This window comes from Anguilla rostrata, chromosome 3 (assembly GCF_018555375.3).
Source record: "Anguilla rostrata isolate EN2019 chromosome 3, ASM1855537v3, whole genome shotgun sequence".
Taxonomy (NCBI): domain Eukaryota; kingdom Metazoa; phylum Chordata; class Actinopteri; order Anguilliformes; family Anguillidae; genus Anguilla; species Anguilla rostrata.
Window position 1 is genome coordinate 23,325,442 of NC_057935.1, and position 20,575 is coordinate 23,346,016.

General features: G+C 41.8%; 1 protein-coding gene across 6 annotated transcripts in view; it reads right to left on the minus strand.

Moving 5' to 3' along the window:
• Window positions 1-284: 284 nt before the first annotated feature.
• The window catches only part of LOC135250513 (diacylglycerol kinase eta-like), a 63,724-nt gene continuing 43,433 nt past the window's right edge, over window positions 285-20,575 (minus strand). For 5 of the 6 annotated variants that reach the window (XM_064326850.1, XM_064326849.1, XM_064326853.1 and 2 more), the window contains 21 exons: window positions 20,349-20,457; window positions 20,012-20,151; window positions 19,131-19,212; window positions 18,230-18,321; window positions 17,855-17,954; window positions 17,170-17,461; window positions 16,474-16,611; window positions 15,986-16,117; window positions 15,734-15,851; window positions 15,266-15,376; window positions 14,966-15,062; window positions 14,429-14,536; window positions 13,159-13,272; window positions 12,935-13,069; window positions 11,881-12,041; window positions 11,417-11,522; window positions 10,710-10,802; window positions 10,030-10,149; window positions 9,386-9,491; window positions 7,712-7,842; window positions 285-4,663 (listed from right to left, as the gene is read on the minus strand). In XM_064326850.1, the coding sequence (XP_064182920.1) occupies window positions 4,577-4,663; window positions 7,712-7,842; window positions 9,386-9,491; window positions 10,030-10,149; window positions 10,710-10,802; window positions 11,417-11,522; window positions 11,881-12,041; window positions 12,935-13,069; window positions 13,159-13,272; window positions 14,429-14,536; window positions 14,966-15,062; window positions 15,266-15,376; window positions 15,734-15,851; window positions 15,986-16,117; window positions 16,474-16,611; window positions 17,170-17,461; window positions 17,855-17,954; window positions 18,230-18,321; window positions 19,131-19,212; window positions 20,012-20,151; window positions 20,349-20,457 (2,572 nt within the window). In that variant the 3' untranslated portion in view covers window positions 285-4,576. The remainder of the gene's footprint in view (window positions 4,664-7,711; window positions 7,843-9,385; window positions 9,492-10,029; window positions 10,150-10,709; window positions 10,803-11,416; window positions 11,523-11,880; window positions 12,042-12,934; window positions 13,070-13,158; window positions 13,273-14,428; window positions 14,537-14,965; window positions 15,063-15,265; window positions 15,377-15,733; window positions 15,852-15,985; window positions 16,118-16,473; window positions 16,612-17,169; window positions 17,462-17,854; window positions 17,955-18,229; window positions 18,322-19,130; window positions 19,213-20,011; window positions 20,152-20,348; window positions 20,458-20,575) is intronic. The other variant, XM_064326851.1, reaches the window with a different exon arrangement.

Here is a 20,575-nt window from a genome sequence, read left to right on the forward strand (position 1 = left end):
TTGATAAAAGTTGGCCACAGAATGTTGTATTATTTGAAAAATTATTGGAAGATACACTGAATTCACAGTAGAAGAGGATGACTAGTGATGCCGAATTACGTAAGTATATGGGCGTTATAAATAAGATATGTAGGCCTACATGAGAGACAACGTGGTCTCTAAATGATGAAAATTAAGGTTTTTTCCCCCACAAAATGTAATAATTATATAAAAACAACAATGAATAAAGACATGGAACGTGTAAACAAGTAAACACGCATTCCGTAGGAATTCAGGCAGAAACATTATGATTGCATTCCGTTTTATTGATGTAGGAAGATATCAACTGGCAGCCTTTACAAGGCAGCGCAAAATGTACAAAGTTTAACAATTAATTTCTGCAGAATACAAAAATACACATTTCCGTGACCTCCATACTGTAATGGTTACCATGCATTTTACAATAAAAAGGCACAAAAACAATCACTTAATTCTCATAAAAATTACTACTTGACCATTGTTATCAGCTATCTATACAGGTAACAGTGTAACATTATATTCCAAAGGTGAAAACACATTACACATTACTTAATTGTATGATATGCAATAAACAAACATTGTATATATATATATATATATATATATATATATATATATAAATATATATATATATATAATTAAAACAGTTGTAAACAGAATGTAAACACACACTCTCTTCTCCTTCACCTTGTTACATGTGTTGTTCTAGATCAAAGATCCTCCTAACAGTTGAAACCAGGCAGTTTGTAGCTTTTTTTTTACACAGCGATAATTCCTCATGAGTGACATTTTACCTGGGGCATACATAGCAGGTTATCAGGCTGCAGGTTACTTGCCAAGCACATTGCACTTATCATACTTTCCACTAGGGGGACTCACTCAGAAACTCTTCTTCTAGGGGACATAATCAGTAAATGTCTGAGCTACCCACGGGACATTTGCAGCCAGTATTAATGGGTGGCTCTAATTAGCAAGAGAAAGAGTAAGAGGCAGCACTAAAAATGTGATAAGCAAATTGTATATTTAGATTTAAGATGCACTAAAGATGTAACAGGTGAGGACATGCAGACATATGTACAAACAGACACACTCACACACACACACCATTCCAATCCTAAATGTCATACTGCCTATAATATAGTATTGTATAGCACATTCACATAAATGGTATGTATGAGAAGAATTCCCATAAAAAGAAACATCCAGTGCAATACATATTAGCAAATCAATAAACACCTATCATAACTCATTCTAAGGCAGTGACCATTCACATGACCATGGCTAAATCAGATTGGATCATGCCTTGCTCATTAAAGGCACTGTATAATGTTGGGAACTGAATAATTACTGACAAGACAAAACAATAATAAAACAGTAATAAAACAATTTATTGTTAAACATCTCAAATATATATTTTTTAAAGCTCAACAATGACTGGAATATTTTTCAGGTCAGATTATTGTTGAACATTTGTTGAGGTTTTCCATTACCTTTTAACAGTTCTGCCCCAAGTTAATGATGATATTAGCTCAAACACTAAAGAAAGCACATGCTATTCTAAAGTTTGACATTCTTCTTCCCTGTGCTCTATCGTACTTTTAAAGCCTCATCCACATTGATGACATTTTGACTGTCCTTGTTTTCAGCTGAAGCTGAAGGACTGAGTGACTCTGAGTCAATGTATTAATCTTTGGTTATGAATCTTGAAATGAACCCCAGCAGAGCAATTTTGTGCTAAGGGATCGAAAATTCATTTTGTCAGTTTTTTTCTCTCCCCATCCATGTAGATCAAGCAAAGTTGACATATGACAGTTGGGGTTGCTATCACCGGTAATGAGTTGTGACAGCTTGAGAGGGCCATGAAGTTTAATTTCACTGGGTTATTGCCTTCTAATTTCACAGTCAGATGAGGTGGGCAACATATGATGGAACAGAGCCCTTCTGCATACGAAGGGCAGCCAGAGGAGGGGATTCAGAGGAAGCTCGCCTTTGATCTGATTGGTAATGTAATACTTTTCTCCCTCATGAATATGTCCACGTTATTCATTTCAGACAGAACTGGACATTTGAAACATAGAATGCTTCAAAGTCCTGGCTTGCCGCATCTTTGAAAATATGTCCACATCTGCTGATGGATAGTTTGGATTGGTCGCACTTCTTAAAATAATCTATTGACGTGTCTTAAATGCAGCACCCTATCCTTTTTACACTCTCAGACAAGCTTGCACCCACATTTACACATCCATCAGTTCTCAACATTACACAGCACTCAGTGGGACAGGACCTATACAAAAATCAAGACAGTGGGTTGGGTAAAAATACAACAGCATGAAAATGATTCATGTGTTAAAGCACTGGAACAGATCTGCACTCTTGAGCAGCCAAAACAGGAGGATTTGTCTTGTAATAAAATAACATGAAAACATAACCCAAAAAAATAGTAACATTAATCAGTCTGAAACAGTCTATACACATGTATTTTGACACCCAAAAAAGTATTCTATCCCAAAAGTAATAAACTAAAAGGGACAAAATCCTGAGATTCTGAGTAATAAAAATTGAGACCAATTTTCGCCCCAAGTCTGATACTGACTAAATAATTGATTGTAGCTGTGCAACTATTGCCTCAAAACACATTTCCTCTTTCCCATTATTACTCATGTAAGTTTTACATTGTAATAATAACAAAATGGGAAAGACTTTCATTGTAAATATATTTTTTCAAATATTTCTTAAAAGCTTTTGAATGCACCTTTTGGTTACTGTTGAAGTACACAATATGTACTTGCTGTAGTGCATTCAGAAAGACATTTCAGTGCATGCCTCCTATATTGAGCTGCCAGCAATTAGTTATACTAGCTTCTGTATATACAGCCTTTTTCTCAAATCACATGATACTTACTTTGGCTCCCAAATTCAGAAAATGTTTTGTACAGAAAATAAGATTGTAATACATTGATGGGTAAAGGTGATGGCCTTTTCAATCAATTCAGTTTATTTCACCCTTCTTGTTTTGCACTCAGAAAAGTAAAAAGGAGCATAATAAAGTTATTCAATAAAACTCATCACACTTCTTCTGGATCACATGTAACACTGTCTGCATACTCATATGCAGAGCCTCATATAAACATACGTTTATGGAAAGGTGATCTTTCTATTCCTTTCTTTTCTTGTCTCATTAGCACCTTCTGGTGGATAACAACAATGAAACACTTTAGTGAACAGTGGCTGAACTTTTCAATATCTAAACAAACTACAAAGTGCATAAAAACAGTTTGATTATTTGCAAAAAGTATTTTAAAAAAACATTTCACCTATTGCATCTGATAGGAGCACAACTGGACTATTTTGCTGTCTGTACTAGGAAATATAGTCACTGTTGTCATGTTTAGCACACAATCTAGGAAGCTGGATCACTGGATCAACAGTGAGCTATTGGAAGCATTTGGAACAATGAAAACATTTAATTTTACGGATATTATCCTTTAAGGTCCACTTAACTTAACAGCCCCCAAAACACCCACCCACCCATTATGTTTTCCACAGAAAAATATCCAAACATAAAGCTATATAGTCAAATAACTGAATTGAAATAACATTATATTGCACCTTTATCAAACAACACTCACTAATATCAATTTTCTGGTGCACTGCACGGGTTCAAGTGTGTGAGTTAGCAAACTGTAACATACATAAATATACCATGCATTGCCCCCACCATAGTTAAAAAGCATCATATTACCACACGTGAAATAAATTAAATTATGGCACGTAACGGCTAAAGGACACAGCTTATTGACACTGAAGAATAATGCAAATATTTCAATATTTAAAAGGCTAAGGAGGACGGGGCTACTTCAGTGGCAACAGCCAGCATTGATATAAAACTTGCTCATGTGTTCTTGTATATTAAAAAAAAAAAATCTAAATCAGACATCATGCAATAAAACATATACCCATGTCAAACAGGCACAGCATGCACAGTTATCTATGTCACTGTTTAAAAATGTTTTTTCCCTTTCTCTACCATGAAACCAGTGAAGTTCACTGAAGCTAGACCACAATGCATTTCTTTCATCCTCTCTCCCTGCCTCTGTGTAATGTAAAATGGTGTTTTTCAAAAGCAAGATGTTTCTTGGACTTCACCCACCTTCCCAAATGCCAGTTAATCTTTTGCAAAGTAGTGTGGCAAATGGCAATTGTGAAGTCATATATAAAACCCAGAGTATAGGTTTGTGAGAAGTTGCTGCTGTGCATTATTATTGATTATTATTTTTTTGTGAGAGAAGAGGCAGCCGGTTAATGATGAGGTACTATTGTAATTCTGCCATTCACTGTATGGAGACTGTGATAATGCCTTTTTTTTGTGAAAATCAAAGCCTTATTGAAATTTCCCATCCTGTTCTTGCATTCTTTGGCACCAGTACCATTTGAAACAACCCATTCCTATTCTCTTTTTGGCAACAAAATGGTGGGAAATGTTCCATCATCCTTCTCCCTCCATCAACTCTTGGGCGACGGTCGTAGGGTGACCCGCCCCTACTCGTGTCCTTCCGGGTCACAGGTCAACAAAGGCATTCTTGGCCAGGTCCTTAGTCCCCTGCAGAATTCTCTTCACATGACCCACTTTCGATATCCCCAGATCCTATCAATACAACAGGAGAGAGGGTCATCAGAGGGCACGAGGCGAGCAGTGCCAAAGGTTAAACTTGAACGCCACACTTCCTTTCCTCTCAGTGAGAGCATTGGGGTTGCCACGGCACCACCGGCAAAGTTCAGATTCAGCTGGGGTGCCATCCAGTTGAGACACCTGTCACTTGTTGCGGAGCCACACTTACAGGGACAAACGGATGCGATGCAGGTCTGGGCTTGACCGAATGACAGGACTCAGAGACAGATGTGTGGACAATACTGGAACGAGCACTGTGCTGCAGGGAACCATCGTAGCTTTAAGACAAATTAAGTAGCCTGGTGACCTAGATTTTGTTTCACCAAACACCAAATAAAGGGTATAGATTTAAAAAGCTTCTTATGAATTCTAACCTTGCATTTAAAGAAAAAAAAAAATCCTCAGATGTTTTCCATCTCCCTTTGAATTTAAACTTACAAATATACATTTAATTTTACAGGAAAATCTAAAGTACGTAGCCAGAGAAAAATCAACTATAACATCAGTCTATGTTTAACATTAGCAATCTTACTATTTGCACACATTTGATCATAGTCAAACCAAATAAGAGTTAGTTGTTATTAATTACCAGCATTTTATTTATGGGATATTGGAGACCTGTGGAAATATCCTCATAATATTTTAAATATGATGTAGAGTATATGCTGCTATTTCACTTATTTCAAGTTAAAGCCTTCATGCATAAATGGGCAACATGGTATTTTTTTATGTATGCAGTTGGTAAGGCTAGTTTACCGATATTAAACTGACATTGTACATGCCAGTTGTGTAATCTCTGCCTTTGCTTAAAGGTTGCTGATGATACATTATCTTGTGTACAATTAGAATTATAGGGGGATAATATGTATTCAAATGGCTTTTCTGTGCACTCCTTTTATAACCTTCAGTGATGATATATATATTCAGCCTTTATAACATTAAAAGGGTTTAATCCAAAGAACAGCAGACCGGCACAAGGGACACAGTGGATCCATGAGCGTGCTCAGTGTGGATGAGACAGACAGGGACAAAACAGCGATGCACGCACTTACACAGTCAAATGGGTTTGAATCTGTGTGCAACCACAGCTACTGCTTCTGAAATCAATAATGTTGCGTTTATCAGGCCTAGGATCTGACAATCCAGGGCTGCAGTGTCTGCTGGTTTTGTGTTTCGTTACCAAAGTGTTGAATTTAAGACACTGATTGAATAGAGTCTGCACACGTTAAACCTAAATTTGCTACTGCTCATCTGGAGTATGAGATGCAATGAGAGTCTGGATCAGTTATAACAGCTTTATAGGAAGTATTGAGTTTTGCCTTTGATTACCAACTTAGTCTCACAAACAGAATGTTAAAATTTTTGTGATTTTTGAGAAGGATTCACCATATGCACAATGACATGCATTTTCTTATTATTCTATACAAATAAATAAATAAATAAATAAATAAATAAATAAATAAATATGAATATACATTTTAAATGGTGGGTCTCCTGGAATTCAAGATAACTTACGTAAAGTTTTCCGTAGTATGGCATATTCTTATGTTATGTTTTTCATATCTTACAGAATGACTGATAGAACATTAACCTGATTAAAAGCTGCTGTCAGGGAAGTGAAGTCTATAGTGGGATGTAAGGAATGGTAATGTAGCGTGTTTGTTTCCTCGTCACACAGAACTACAGATCCCATAATTCCCAAGGCTCTAGTGTCATTCATGAGTTCAGCTTCTTGCCAAGCTCATTCCTTGTTTAAAGGTCTCATTTTCCACATTCATTGCAGGGTTGGGGTCAATTCTGTTTAAATTAGTCAACTTGGTTAATCAAATTAAATTATTTAGCTTAAAAATGCTTACAGAACAATAATTGTTTAATATTTTATGATAATTTTGTTAAATTTTTGTTTCAATCCAGTTCCTCCTTGTGATACAAAATTGTTCAGTAACAAGTGTAAGTGGATATTTTAGAATTTGAGGATGTCAAGACTGGCTGGCTCTGTCCTTATTCCAATGCAAAAATCCTACAACCTTTACTGTATACACTACTGCATTCCATATGCTCTGGCCACCAGGCAAGATTTATTTCACAGGATGCATGGAAACAGTCCAGCCTCTGTAACTTGCATCAGTGAGGGAAAGATCCTTCTCTCTTTCCTTGCTAAACCTGTAAGAGATCTCCTTCTGCTTCTGAGAAATTTGCCCCTTTCATCAAAGTTGGAATGTACACACGACCCCACAGGGCTGGAATGAAACTCTGGGCTTTACGACAGCTTTTTGCACAGGGGAAGCCAAGCAGAGCAGTGCAGAGTTGCAAACGACAGCAAGCAGGGGAACAGACTGAGAGACAGAGAGAAACGAGAGACAACAGATCCGAGAGTTCGGTTGGTCTAGGCCGGTGTTCCTCAATTTTCAAACCAAGGTGAATAACGGCCCAGCGTGTTGCATAGAAAATACACAAATGAGCCTATCCACCTTGTTAACAACTTCAACTCCAATGACAGTGTACATGCTATACATACTGGTGGCACACTGCATGAGTGGATGCATATCTTTTCCATATTGTGGTTCACTGGTATAAGAAAACGACAGCACATTGCAGCATTATAAATGGTGCAAAAAAATGATGAAAAAAAATCTGTGCAGTCATTTTGTGAATGGAAGCCAATACTGAATTTTCTTCATTGTGGCCCATGTGACACATGATGGAGGCATGCAATAAAAATAATCCAAAGATCGAAAATCACCGGCCTAGACCGCTTGGGTAAGAATCTCAAACTACAGCCTTGGAGGGCCACAGTACTCTGCAGGATTTTATGGTTTCCTTCCAACCAGCAACCATCCGGGAAGTTCTTGCAAACAAGGTTATAAATGACTCTTTAGCCAATCGATGACTTGAATCAAGCTTACACCGGAGGGCTGAAAGGATGTGCGACATGACGAAAGGCGGGCAGACACTGTGAGACCTCCGGGCCTGAGGTTTGAGATCCCTGGGTTAGCGCGAGAGGCTCAGAGCGTTGGCGTATACCTTCAGGTCCCTCCTCTCCAGGTGCAGGAGCTCGGAGCCGCGGACATCGTGGCGGATGAAGGTGCCTTTGTACTCCCCGAGGCCGAGCTGCTCCAGCCAGACGGCCACTTCCTCAGTGCCCCACCTCTGAACTACACAGGTCAAGAGCACAAAGCCCCCTTCAGTGTACAGACGCACCACGGCGAGCAGACGGGGAGGGGGGAGTCAGGCCCATAGAGAGTGAGAGGGAGGGAAGAGGGGGAAGGAGAAGGAGGGGAAGAACGTACAGTACGGAGGACGGAGGGGAGGTGGCGGCAGCAGCTGGCGAAAAAGGAGGTCGGGGGAGGTCATCACGGACAGGCCTCTGGTCACTGGCACCCCAGAGTTTCTTGCATGCAGGTTATTGTAAAGGGTGGGGCGGAGGGGGGATAAGGATGAAGCCTGTGCATGGCCCTACTCTCACACAGAGGGCATGGTAATCCCAGCAGTCACCTTACAGCCAGTTGCAGCCGGCCCTGACAGAGGGCCACTTCCACCTCAAGTACATCATAAAGAGCATCTAGTATAAAACAGACGACAAGCCCGCTAGCCTTGGGACTGTCAGGTTAGGGCAAACAGCACTAGGCATCTGAAAGTCCAATTACATTTCGAGGTCACAGCACAATTTACTGACAACTCATAACCAGAGAGGGTCGCTGGTTGAAATGCTGAACAGGGTGCTGCACTTTTGACGTATACTTTTTTCACTTCTGCTCAATATCCTGCAGTATAATAAAACAAGCTGTAAATTCAGGCTATGGGTAAACTACAGTATATAAAAATGAATGACTGAATGGAAAAATCTGCAGGTATAAGCAGCGTTCATTTTACAATATAGTAGGGAATGTAGAATATGGGAAATGTGTGTGTGTGTGTGTGTGTGTGTGTGTGTGTGTGTGTGTGTAGGTGTGTGTATGCGTGTGCACGTGTGTGTGCGTGTGCGTGTGCGTGTGTATGTGTGTGTGATTCCCCAGCTGTTTATGTTGGACAATTACAAAATGACAAAAGCAGGTTTGTTAAATACATCATACCACATATTCTATAGACTCACCAGATATTCAGCTCCTGTGTTCCTTTCGTCCTCTATGCTTCTTAACTACGAGAGTTTCTGGTGCTATGTTACATTACAGAACATCCATTGCCACAGTATTGTCCTTGGTCATGTCCCTTAATGCATTTTCATAGAATGCTTAGAATTGGAATCCTTGGCTTCAATGTTAGGGAGACAGCACTTGCAATGTTAAGAACAGGGAAATTAGTATCTGGTGAGTCTAAAGAGTCTGCGTCCATATTTTGTTCCTTTCCCTGGGTCTACTTCTTGTAGTCTGTGTGGGCTGTCTGACTCTCAACTGAGGGACTTTACGCCTATTGCGTGTGTCTGTGCAGGCTGACGGTATCCGAGCAACAGGACAACACCATGGACAGAGAATGTGTGCGTAGTGATGTACATTTATGGGCTGGGTTTAGACAGAGGATGACATCACAGAACAGACAGCAGGAGAAAACTTGTGGAACTCTCTGTAACCATGATTTCACCACTGTCACACCCTCTCCAGCACCACAGTTGGGTGGGGCTTTGTGTGTGCTGGCAGCTCTCCATTGGCTCAGGCCATTGTGGGCATGTGTGAAAGGGGAATATATGAGCAGGGTCCTCACCTGACTGCTGGCTGCACTTTTTGGGTGGTTTTTCCTTCATGAATTTTGGCACAATGCGGAACACGGTGCTCCGGCTGTTCCTCTTGCTGTATTCCAGGGCGTGGTCCTGAGACACAGAGACAGAGCATTGTACACCGTCCTCATTCTACAAACTTCCTGCCCACCCACTGCATCCTCTGACCCAAGCAGGACGTGGCAACAGTGAATTCAGAGCAGGGATCAGTGGGAGAGGCCAATGTGAGCAGCCAGTGAGGGTGCCTGTGTGCAGGTTGTGCAATATAATCAGGCAATGGGGGTCGCCAAGAGAGGTGTGTGTGTGTGAGTGTGTGTGTATGTGTGTGTGTGTGTTTGGGAGGGGTGGGTGTGGGCAATGTGAGGGGTGGGGTCTCTATGGTAAGCAGCCAATCAGAGTGGCTGCGGTCGTGACCAATGTGAGAAGCACATGAGCTCGGTGTTTTAGGAGTTCATGATATGGGCAAGTGAGAAGGCAATATGAGATGCCAATAGGAGTGGCTGTGTGGGGTTGGGGGCAGCCAGTGTGAGTATCATTGGGTGGGGCTTCTAATGTGAGAAGTGAATGAGAGCTGCCATGATGGGGGTTTCCCATGTGAACAGCCAACAGCAGTGGCAGTGGGTGGTCTCACCTGCTCCTGATCAGGCTCCAGAATGTGGTGGAGCCAGGGGATCTCCCACAGTTTTCCCAGCTCCAGCTCAACATTATGCAAGGTGCTGGACAGCAGCTCCTCATGGGGAGGCTCCAGTTGCTTCAGAGAGAAAGCCAAAACTTACAACACTGCCTTAACAAGCCTTTCCGACTAATAATTCTGATAACTTAAAATAACTTCTCTGAGCAAGGTTTAAAAATCCTCATAAGGAAATTCATTTTTGTCCTCTGTAGGGGATATGAGTTTCTAGCCTTAATCTCAAGAAGTACTCTACTAAGCTAAAACCTACAAGGTACATTCAATAAAATATATCATATTTTTGAAAATATTTTCACTGCAATATATATTTTTTGTATTGTGTTTACGCATTTTGCATTACGTCAAAAAAAATAAAAATTCCGAAACATTTTTTTTTCTCCCGGGTCCCAGGGGGACATAGAAAAACAATGGGAAAAAAATGTTGTACAGAAGCCCTGTATGTTCACTGCAAGCCTGCATAGCAGCGATGTAATGTAATGGTTAGGGAACTGGGATTGTTATTCAGGTTTTATTCTCAGGTGGGGTATGTAATAAATGTAAGCTACAATTCACTCTGGATCAGTAGCTGCTAAATAGCTAAAGGTAAATCAATGTAATGTAGCCCAGAGTAGCGCACTCACCAGAGAGACCCTTCCCACCAGCAGTGACTCAGTTTCGTTGTGAAGGGCTTTCACAGTGCTGGCCACTTCGATGGCAGTGTTCCTGGCCAGACTCTGTGGAACCCAGGACAGGGTCAGTGACCAATCAGTAAGCCTGACCACACCATCATTTATAAAAAGAACAATTCCCTTAGGGTACTTACTGCTGAACTGTTGAACAAAGATATGTGCAAAATGGCCACCACTTCCTGGTGCTTAAAAACCAAAGGCTGAACTCTTTACCATCCCTGGGGCTCTTTAAATGTACTGCAGGGGGTCCCAGGCCAGATTTAATATAGATTTGGGATAACAATTCAAAACATAAAACCTTTTACTTATGATGGGGGTCCCCTGGATGTCATTGAGTCAGGGTGGAGGCCCCTGGATAAAAAAAGCCTTAAAACCTCTGCTTTACACCAACAATTATGCAGGCAACAAAGTGATATCAGAAATGCTTTCTTAGCTACACAATAGCTGGTGTAAACAGTTACGCCTTTGTTCTTCATTCAGAATAACGTGCTGCTCAGTTCTACTCAGCTAACAGGTAGCCAGCTTGTGTGCAACAATTTCCTTTGGCTGCCAAGTTTTATTTACAGCATGAGAGAAATTCAGGAAAAGAAGGTGAATTAGAGAGAGGACGCAGTGTGGGGTTAGTTCAGCTGAAAACGGTAAACAGGGGGCTCTCTCACTTCTGGGAACTTGGGGTGTGTCTTGTTGATAGCGTGAGAACTAGCGTTAACCGCATGAGCCAGTTCCTGCTCGAGGATGCCGTGGACCTTGGCCGCGTCGCAAATCCTGTTTGACAGAAACAGAAGTCAGAGGTCAGATCGCAGCGCACTGTGCACTGCCATCTTTTACCACCACACAGGCCAGAGTCCACAGACTCTGCCCAGTTGAAACACCTCTTACTACAGACTTCCTACAAAGGCCAACTTTGAAAATGTCAGTTTTTATTTCCACAGTAGAATTACATCCTTTCCTGTTCTGTGCTACCCTGGATAATTTCTTGTGTATGTACTATAATTGCTTTGCTATGTGGCTGCACTGGGTTTTAACTTATGTCAAAAAATTCATTTATGCATTCAGTCATTCAACTTGATTGAATATATAGGCATATTATTTCTTGTCCCAAAATCTGGGGGCCCAGGGTCACCTAGTGATGAGCTCTTCTGCAGCACGGGCGCACATCTGGACGAGAGCTGCCTCCTCCTCGGATGCCAGGTCAACAGACTGCTGGGGGTACAGGTGTGGCCGCAGTGGGTGCTTGTCGTACTTCAGCTTGTCCTCCCAGGACTTAAGTGTGTTCTCAAATGCCTGAGCAAACAGACAAGACAGGACTTAAGCTGTTCTCAAAGACCTGAGCAACAGACAGACAGGACATAAGCTGTTCTCAGAGACCTGAATAAATAGACAGACAGGACTTAAGCTGTTCTCAAAGACCTCCACAAACAGACAGACAGGACTTAAGCTGTTCTCAGAGACCTGAATAAATAGACAGACAGGACTTAAGCTGTTCTCAAAGACCTCCACAAACAGACAGACAGGACTTAAGCTGTTCTCAAAAACCTCCACAAACAGACAGACAGAACTTAAGCTGTTCTCAAATACCTGAGCAACAGACAGACAGGACATAAGCTGTTCTCAAAGACCTCCACAAACAGACAGAAAGGACATAAGCTGTTCTCAAAGACCTCCACAAACAGACAGACAGGACTTAAGCTGTTCTCAAATACCTGAGCAACAGACAGACAGGACATAAGCTGTTCTCAAAGACCTCCACAAACAGACAGACAGGACATAAGCTGTTCTCAAAGACCTCCACAAACAGACAGACAGGACTTAAGCTGTTCTCAAAAACCTCCACAAACAGACAGACAGAACTTAAGCTGTTCTCAAAGACCTCCACAAACAGACAGACAGGACATAAGCTGTTCTCAAAGACCTCCACAAACAGACAGACAGAAGTTTAGCTGTTCTCAAAGACCTCCACAAACAGACAGACAGGACTTAAGCTGTTCTCAAAGACCTCCACAAACAGACAGACAGGACTTAAGCTGTTCTCAAAGACCTCCACAAACAAACAGACATTGCACAGACTTATTGGATTTTGTAGACCAGGCTCTCTTTCACACAATTCATAACAGGCTTTATAAAAGCACCCAAACATCTGCAAATACACAGACACAAGCACTGTCTTTTTCTTTTACCCTGTCTCGAGTCAGCATCTGTGCCCTGTTCTTATGCTGAATCTTAATGACCCCTGGGGGCTGGATCCAGGCCTCTCCATCCACCTGGATAGGAACCCCCTCCTCCCCCAGGATGGTGATCCTCACAGAGCGACACTGAGGGAGACAGAGGGGAGACATGGGAACATCGTCCCGGGACCCAGGCTGTGGGACAGGAAGGAGGGTCGAGCTGATGGGCACCTCACCTGGGCGATCCGGTGGTGCTGGAGTTTGATGACCCGGGATACGGCCATCTGCATGCTCCCAAATACAGCCACCACCTCCAGGATCTTATCATCAAATGATGGGGCACAAAAGATCTGGAAGAGGTGCATTTAATATATAGACCTCAAACGTAGCACAAGGCAGATCACAAAGTCACCCGCCAACAAGAGATTAGGATTTCAAACATTCACGCTTTCCGATTGCTACGCCATTGTTCTTTTAAACATGTTGGTCAAAATGACACACTGCATTTGTTGAAGATGGTCATCAAACTGGGATTATACACAATTTTGGATGACACACAACAATGGTGGACTAGAGACAAAATGTTCTGTATAGAGCTGCAACAAAGTGGTTTTTCCAAGCAGGCTTTTATCTCTAAGAAAGAGATGCAAGCATAATTTTAATTACACTGAGAAGCACAACACGGTCAAATTAAAATTATGTTTCCTCAGGCCAACCTGGCCAGTGCCAGGTTAAAATTAAAGATCCTTGGAGGGCAAGGAGGGCAGTTATGTAAAAGAAAAGCTCAAACACAGGGGACAATGTCATACAGAGTAGCACACACAGTGAACGCTCTGCTCCATGTGAGAACATGTGACCCTTATTGCTGCAGTTCAGAAACACCACCCTCGGAAAGCCCGGCTCTCAGTAGACGAAGCTTGTTAGGTTCACTGGCATCTCATACAGGGGTGTTATTGAGAAAGCAGCTGTTCAGTAGTGCATTCTTACTATGAATCTGAACTCAGGGTACTGTATGTATGGCTGGAAACAAACATTGACAACAAAGGGAGGTTTATCCGCTGTTTATGTAAAGCGATCCAGTTCCCTGCTGCTTACTGTTGGAAAGGGAAGTAAACAGCAATGTCTGTTAATGAAAAAAGCCCTGTTTATAAATAAATGTAATAAACTTTAGAGGCAACAAAACATCACAGTAGGAATGCTGTCATCGATTAAAGGGATGTTTCTCTTTCTGGAGTTGTTTTTTTCATATTATATACATTTTGTGTATGCTTTCTGTTGGCCCAGAACGTGTTTCTGTGCAATGGATTCTGAAAACCTGTTTGCTTTACAATGTATGGTGTAGGGGCATTTGCAGGTTGCACTCTTTTCTCCAGAGCATATTGTAGAACAATGTTATGTTTCCAGATTAACAGCATTATATATAATATATATAGCATTATGTCATAGCATAATATTATTATTATTATTGTTATTAATGACAGCAACAAAATAATGATGAACACTCACATCATCTTCTTTAGTTCCACCCCAGAAGTTTGTCCCACCGGCATAGCTAGGAATATTCAAAACTGCAATTCCCTGCAGACTGGGGAGAGGGATGTACTGTCCATCACACTGAAAGAAAAGAAAAACATGGAATGGATGGCTGTAAATATGGTGATATGATGATCTTTCAGATCAGTGTTTTGAATATTATGTAGGCCTATACTTTCATATCAACATTTAATCCCCTAGTTATTGCTGGAATGGAGAACCAAGGTCCCAGTTGAGGTGAGTAATCAATAGTTAAGTAATCAATAAAATCTGTGTTTGGAACGTTTTCCTTTGAAACAGTTTAAACTATTTTTTAATCTGACTTAAAACTATATGTTAATGAATAATTTCAAGATAAATCACTAGCGCATTTTTATCACAGGACACTATGATGCTGCTGAGGTAAATATGGAGCAGTGGATTATGGGTGATGAAGTCCCTCTCCGAGTGATTAGGCCAGCCCATGTCCTATTGTTCCTGTCATTGCCTAAACCACCAGAGATCTCTCACCTCCAACTGAACCTTCTGCTCCAGGTTCTTATAGGTCCTCTGTAGCAGCTCCTTGGTCCCCAGAACTCCATACCACATCAGGTTCTTTGTGCGACTCCTACGGGTGACAAACATACACTGAGTCCACCAATTTATTACTGGGTTTAACCAAACTGATTTTTAGCTGGATATATATATTTAAACGTTAGTCCTATTGTCTACCAAATTGAAATGCCCAATATATGTGTGTTCCTCCTGAATTGCTGCAACCTCCTTTGTAAATTTGGGCGAGAAGGAAAAAGAGGAGAAATTCCAACTCACCTGCACTTTTCTGGGTGCTCCTCTCGTTTGTTGTTGAACTCCAGGGAGATCTTGGCATCCAGTCCAATCCCAAAATAGTTGTTCATGACACATTTTTCCAAATACCCCTCCCTGCAGGAAACATAAATCATGGCTGGTTTTAATATTTAGATGAAGACATACTTTTAGATGTGTGTTACTTAGAGGATGGAGGTAATGTTCAGAGCTAAACCGAACAAGCATGTTGGAGAATAATAATGAGAATCATGCAATACAGAGGCCACACAATTTATTTCTTTTGTAGTAATCATGATGTCATAGTTGCAGGAATGGAAACTGTAGAAAAATATAAGACCCACAGTTACAAATTTTAACAAAAACAAGTGAGCCAAAGTTCACTACACTAGTCATGTAGCCCAGGTTTTAAACAGAACTGAACCCAAGCACCAGAAAATTTAAACTGCAGCCAATAACCAGTCAGAGACTTACAGTGAGTCCAAGTCAGGGTCGATAAAGGGCGTTGCTCCAAAAGGATCAATGTTGGCCAATAACATCTTACTGATGATGGAGCTCCCAGCTATGGATGCAGCTAGGCCTGCCCTTAAACCTGCAGGAACAGAGAGATGGAGGAACCAAGCAATGGGTACAGTGAGTGGAGCGAGTGTTTGTGTACGTGTGTGCGTGTGTCTATGTGTGTGTGTGTCTGAGTGAGTGTGTGTGTGTGTATGCGCGAGCACGTACCAGGGCAGATGATCCGTGTGTTGAGCACAGGCAGGTTCTCCTTGCTGGTGCTGAAGGGGATGGAAAAGGAGCCGCAGGATTGGCTGCTGCGGCTCATTCGGCTCTCAGGAGGGGAACATGGCGTCAGCGCAGCTGGAAAAACAGAGACACACGTCAGCTCTCTCCCAGGATCCTCAGGTCCCACCCAACCAATCCCTTTCTCCCATTAGTAGTGTTACCTAGGGCCTAGCACTGACTGATAATCAGGTGATATGAAAATGCCTCTGATTTCACCTGAACAGATCTCAAAGCATTCTTTTCCCCCCATTTACTTTCACTAATGATGTTCTCTGAATTTCCAGTAGGTGGCAATAGTGAGTCATCCTGTTTTCCTTTCCCATATGGCACCTTTTTATTTGTACTGTTATTTACCTGTTCTTGTAACAGCAGACACACACACACACCCACACACACATTTAATGATAGAAGCTTCAAGGCAGAATACATACAAGAAGGTGACTCCAGCTGCTTAGTGTCTTCATCCTTCTCATTGTCCTTGTTGTCATCCTCGCTCTCATTCTCCTTAAGCTCCGTCGGTGACTGCAGGCCCTGCTGCTCCTCCGTGTGAGCGTTCTGCTCATCCACCACTGAGGAAGAGCCAAAAAAACAGGAGAAGAAAGAGAGGGCAAGAGGAGGGGAAAGAAAAAGGTGAAAAAGAGGGGGTGAGAGAAGAGAAGGGAGAGGAGAGAGTAGAGAAGGGAAGCAAAGAGAGAAAATTGAATTGAGGGGGTTTGTAACAGACTCATAGAAACAAAAAGACAGTAACTTCTACAGCCTTGAATATATCCAGCCCAATTTCCTCAACTTCAATTAGGGATGTAAGGATTGCACTGACATGCAGACCTTTTCCAGGCCTTCAAATTCTGACTGTCACAGTTTGAATTAAGTCCCCTGTCAAGTTTTATTTGGACAATGAATGGGCCTTCCCCAATTGAAAGGCATTGCATGTAGGATGTACTGTAATGCTATTTTAATGTCACTGTCAGGCTCTATAATTGGAATTGTAACATTGCAATGTTAATGCCTTACAATGTTATTGTAAGGCATTGTATTGAGCCTTACATTGTCATTGTAAGGCTCTAACATTGGAAAAGCGTAGCTGCAGTTGTGTTATGCACCAGCTGGGATTTGAGCTCCAGGCCTACCTTTCTCAGCCTGCTCGATGATCTGGCGCACAGCTCTCTTTAGGCTGTTGGCACGCAGCATCAGCTGCTCCCTTGGCCTGAAGCATTTCTCCGTCTGCGTCTCCTCCAGCTTCTCCTTCAGCTCCGACAGCGACTCCTCGCTCATCTCCTCGCTCAGCTCGTCCTCCTCCTCGTCCTCCTCCAGCTCCTCTTCCACGATCGGTGGAGTGGTGTGAGGTGGGTGGATCATGGCCTGGGCCTCCGTGTTGAGGGTCTGGAGGAGGGAATCCAGCTTCTCGTTGAGGACGGCACACTGGTTGGGAGGTCAGGAAGAACAAGGTCAACCAATCAGATGTCAACCAGGGATATGAAACACAAGCTCACAGCATTGATCCCAGGCAGGAATGTCAAACTCCAGTACTGGAGGGCTGCAATGTCTGCCGGTTTTGAATATGTTTGGTCTCTTTAGCCATCCAATGACTTAAATAAATCACAGTATTTAATGAAACAACAGAACCCAATCAATAATGCAGCTCCCCATGAGCGAACCTGGAGGTCCCTCCTGATGGTTTCAGGTGAAGACTCAGATTAAGCTGAAGAAAGTTTTCATGGCAGACATTACATTACATTATACCCAGGCTATGCTGACCCAAACTGCAGGCATTTAGGGTCGTACCAAAGCAATTTGTCCCTGTCCGTGACTGACCTTCAGAGACATGACCTCAGCTCCGTCAGCATTATCAGTAGATTTCTCGTAGGATTTCCCCACTTTGGCAACAAAGTCCTTCACCGTCTCACAGAGGACCCTAGAGGAAAGTGGAGAGAGGAGGTCTGTCTTGTGTTCTATTAAGTGCCATGGAACAAACCCAAACTGCTGACCTAAACTGCAGCAGAAGGAACATAGAGAACCCTCAACAAGAGAACTTTGATCTGTTGCATAGCGGGTTTTTAAAAGGAATTTCACTTTTCCTTATTTAGTACTGTGAATGTGGCAGCCAACCATTTATTCTTTTAAAATAACATTTCTTATTTTATTCTACTTTATCAACATGACAGAGCCATGCGTTTGTTAAGGACGCACTTTGCGGAAGAAATGACCACAGAGTGCTGGTCGGAGTTGAGGATCTTGGTGAGGTGGGTGGCGACCGAATCCTCATAGCTCGAGATCGGAAACTACAACAGACAATAGAAGACGAAACAACCTTCACACACAAATGAATCATAACAACAGCACATCAATGCACTGAGCACAAGTGAGAAGGTGAGATAAGATCCATCTTTTATTATATCATCAAAATGAAAGATAAATTAACTGATGCCAGTGGTTCTCAAACCCCGCCTTGAGGAACCCCTGTTTATGCTGGTTTTTGCTCCAGCCATTCTCTTGCTCAGTTAAGGTTGTTGAACACATAATTTTATTTTTCCCTTAAACTTGTTTAAGGAATCCAAAACAAGTTTGGCTCTTTATCATTTTCTTTGTCTTTGAATTCTTCATTATCTACCAAATTTTTAGTTTAAGAGGTTATGTGTCGACACTCACCAATTAGGAGCCTACTGATTCACCTCAGTCTTTAATTTGATTATTTACATTTTTTAACCTCTGTAATCATTTTCGATATAGCACAACGTGAATATGGGAGTTTTATTCTTCATGCATATCTTTATCTGACATAAGCTGTTTTAAGAGGGTAAATAATCCCTCAATTGTGGCTGAAGGGAAAACCAGCATAAACAGCCTTAATTGACTGCCTTAAAACACATCACTAATTTAACCACTAAAATTCTCATTAAAATCATAGTTAAGTCACACTTTGATCGAATCAGTTCAAAAGTAACTCAAACTCATTTTGGATACACGGTATACCATATCCTTTTACTTAATTACTCTTAATTAGTTATATGAATTGGGACAAATAAAACATATTTGCAATGCGTCCTCTTAAGGACAACAGAGGTAAATCCTGATGGATTGGGAAAGTTACCTGGCAATCCTCTGACTCCTCAGGTGTGCTGGGACAGCTGTGCTTGGGAGGTATTTTAATCTCATATGTCATAATGCTCCACCTGGCGAGACAAGGGAACAGCTGTCAGTTAAACTCACACACGGCTGGTCTGCAACTACCCGTGTGGCCAACTTAAATTCACCATGAACCAAATGCACAGGACAGATCCTCTTTCAGCGACAGATACAGTACAGCGAGCACCGACAGATTCTCCAATGACTGCTTTGCCCCAAGACACAAGGGCTGTGCAGCATCGACATCATTTATAAAAAGATTCCAAAATAGCATTAAAATGGATACTATTACCCATAATGCAGTCATTCTACAATGCAGTCGGAGCTGTCATGGTAAAAATGACTTGAACTTTTGCCGTATTTTCTGCATGGGTTTTTAATATCACTGGTTCTTAATATCACTAGTCTAAGAAGATTCCATCTAAAATATCTCATTTATTCTCATGAAATATCTCAGAGGCAAATTCCTGATGGCTCACTGCAGATGAGGAGTTTCAGTTTTATAGATTACCCTGTAGTGCATTTGAGAAAATTGCTTTTCCTCTACAGTACCAGCAAAACATGAGCAGAATAAAAAGCATTATGGGCAATACTGCATTATGGGTAATATTTCTGGTAATATTTCAAATATTGTTGGTAATAATTTTTTTTAACATTTGAAGCCTTATAACAACAACACCCCTATCCCCCTTCCCAAGCCCTTTCTGCACAACTGAAATCCCCCAAGGATAGCCCCCACATCAACCTAACCATCCCCGCCCACCCTACAATATGTCCTTTGCCACATCATGGGTAATAAAATCATCAAACTCCCCCATAGCCACCTGTGCCAGCGTAAGACAGTACCTGTCCAGCATTTTGGTGCTGGCCCGCTCCAGCTTCTCCAGGATTTGTGGCAGCAGTGTGTCATCATCGCAGGATGGCCCCCAGCCCAGCACCCGTGCCAGGTCATTACCCGTGCCCAGGGGCAGCACCCCCAGCTGGCACTGCAATGCAAATCCACCTCTCAGGCAAATGCATGTTTGGCAAGCTCTGGGTAAGAGCATCCCAATGCAATATAAAATGGAAAACTATCCAATTAGCAATTAAGTATCCATTCAAATATTTATCTCATATTTGTCTGTTTATCTGTATATCCATCTATCAGTCTAAGCTCCTTTAATCCCTAGTCAGACTTATGTACCTGTTTGTGAAGGTTCAGCTTGTCGATTTCAGATAAAACCCATCCTACGCTTCCATCTCCTCCACACACCAGGATTCTGAAGTTGTCAAACTTATGGAACAAGCGCAGTCTGTGGGGTGAGCAGAACAGTGAGGACCTCATAAAAATGAAAACTGTACAAATTGGTCTAGAAGTTTCTTCCAAATGCCAAAATGTATTTGCCTCATTTCAACCATGTTATAGCAAAG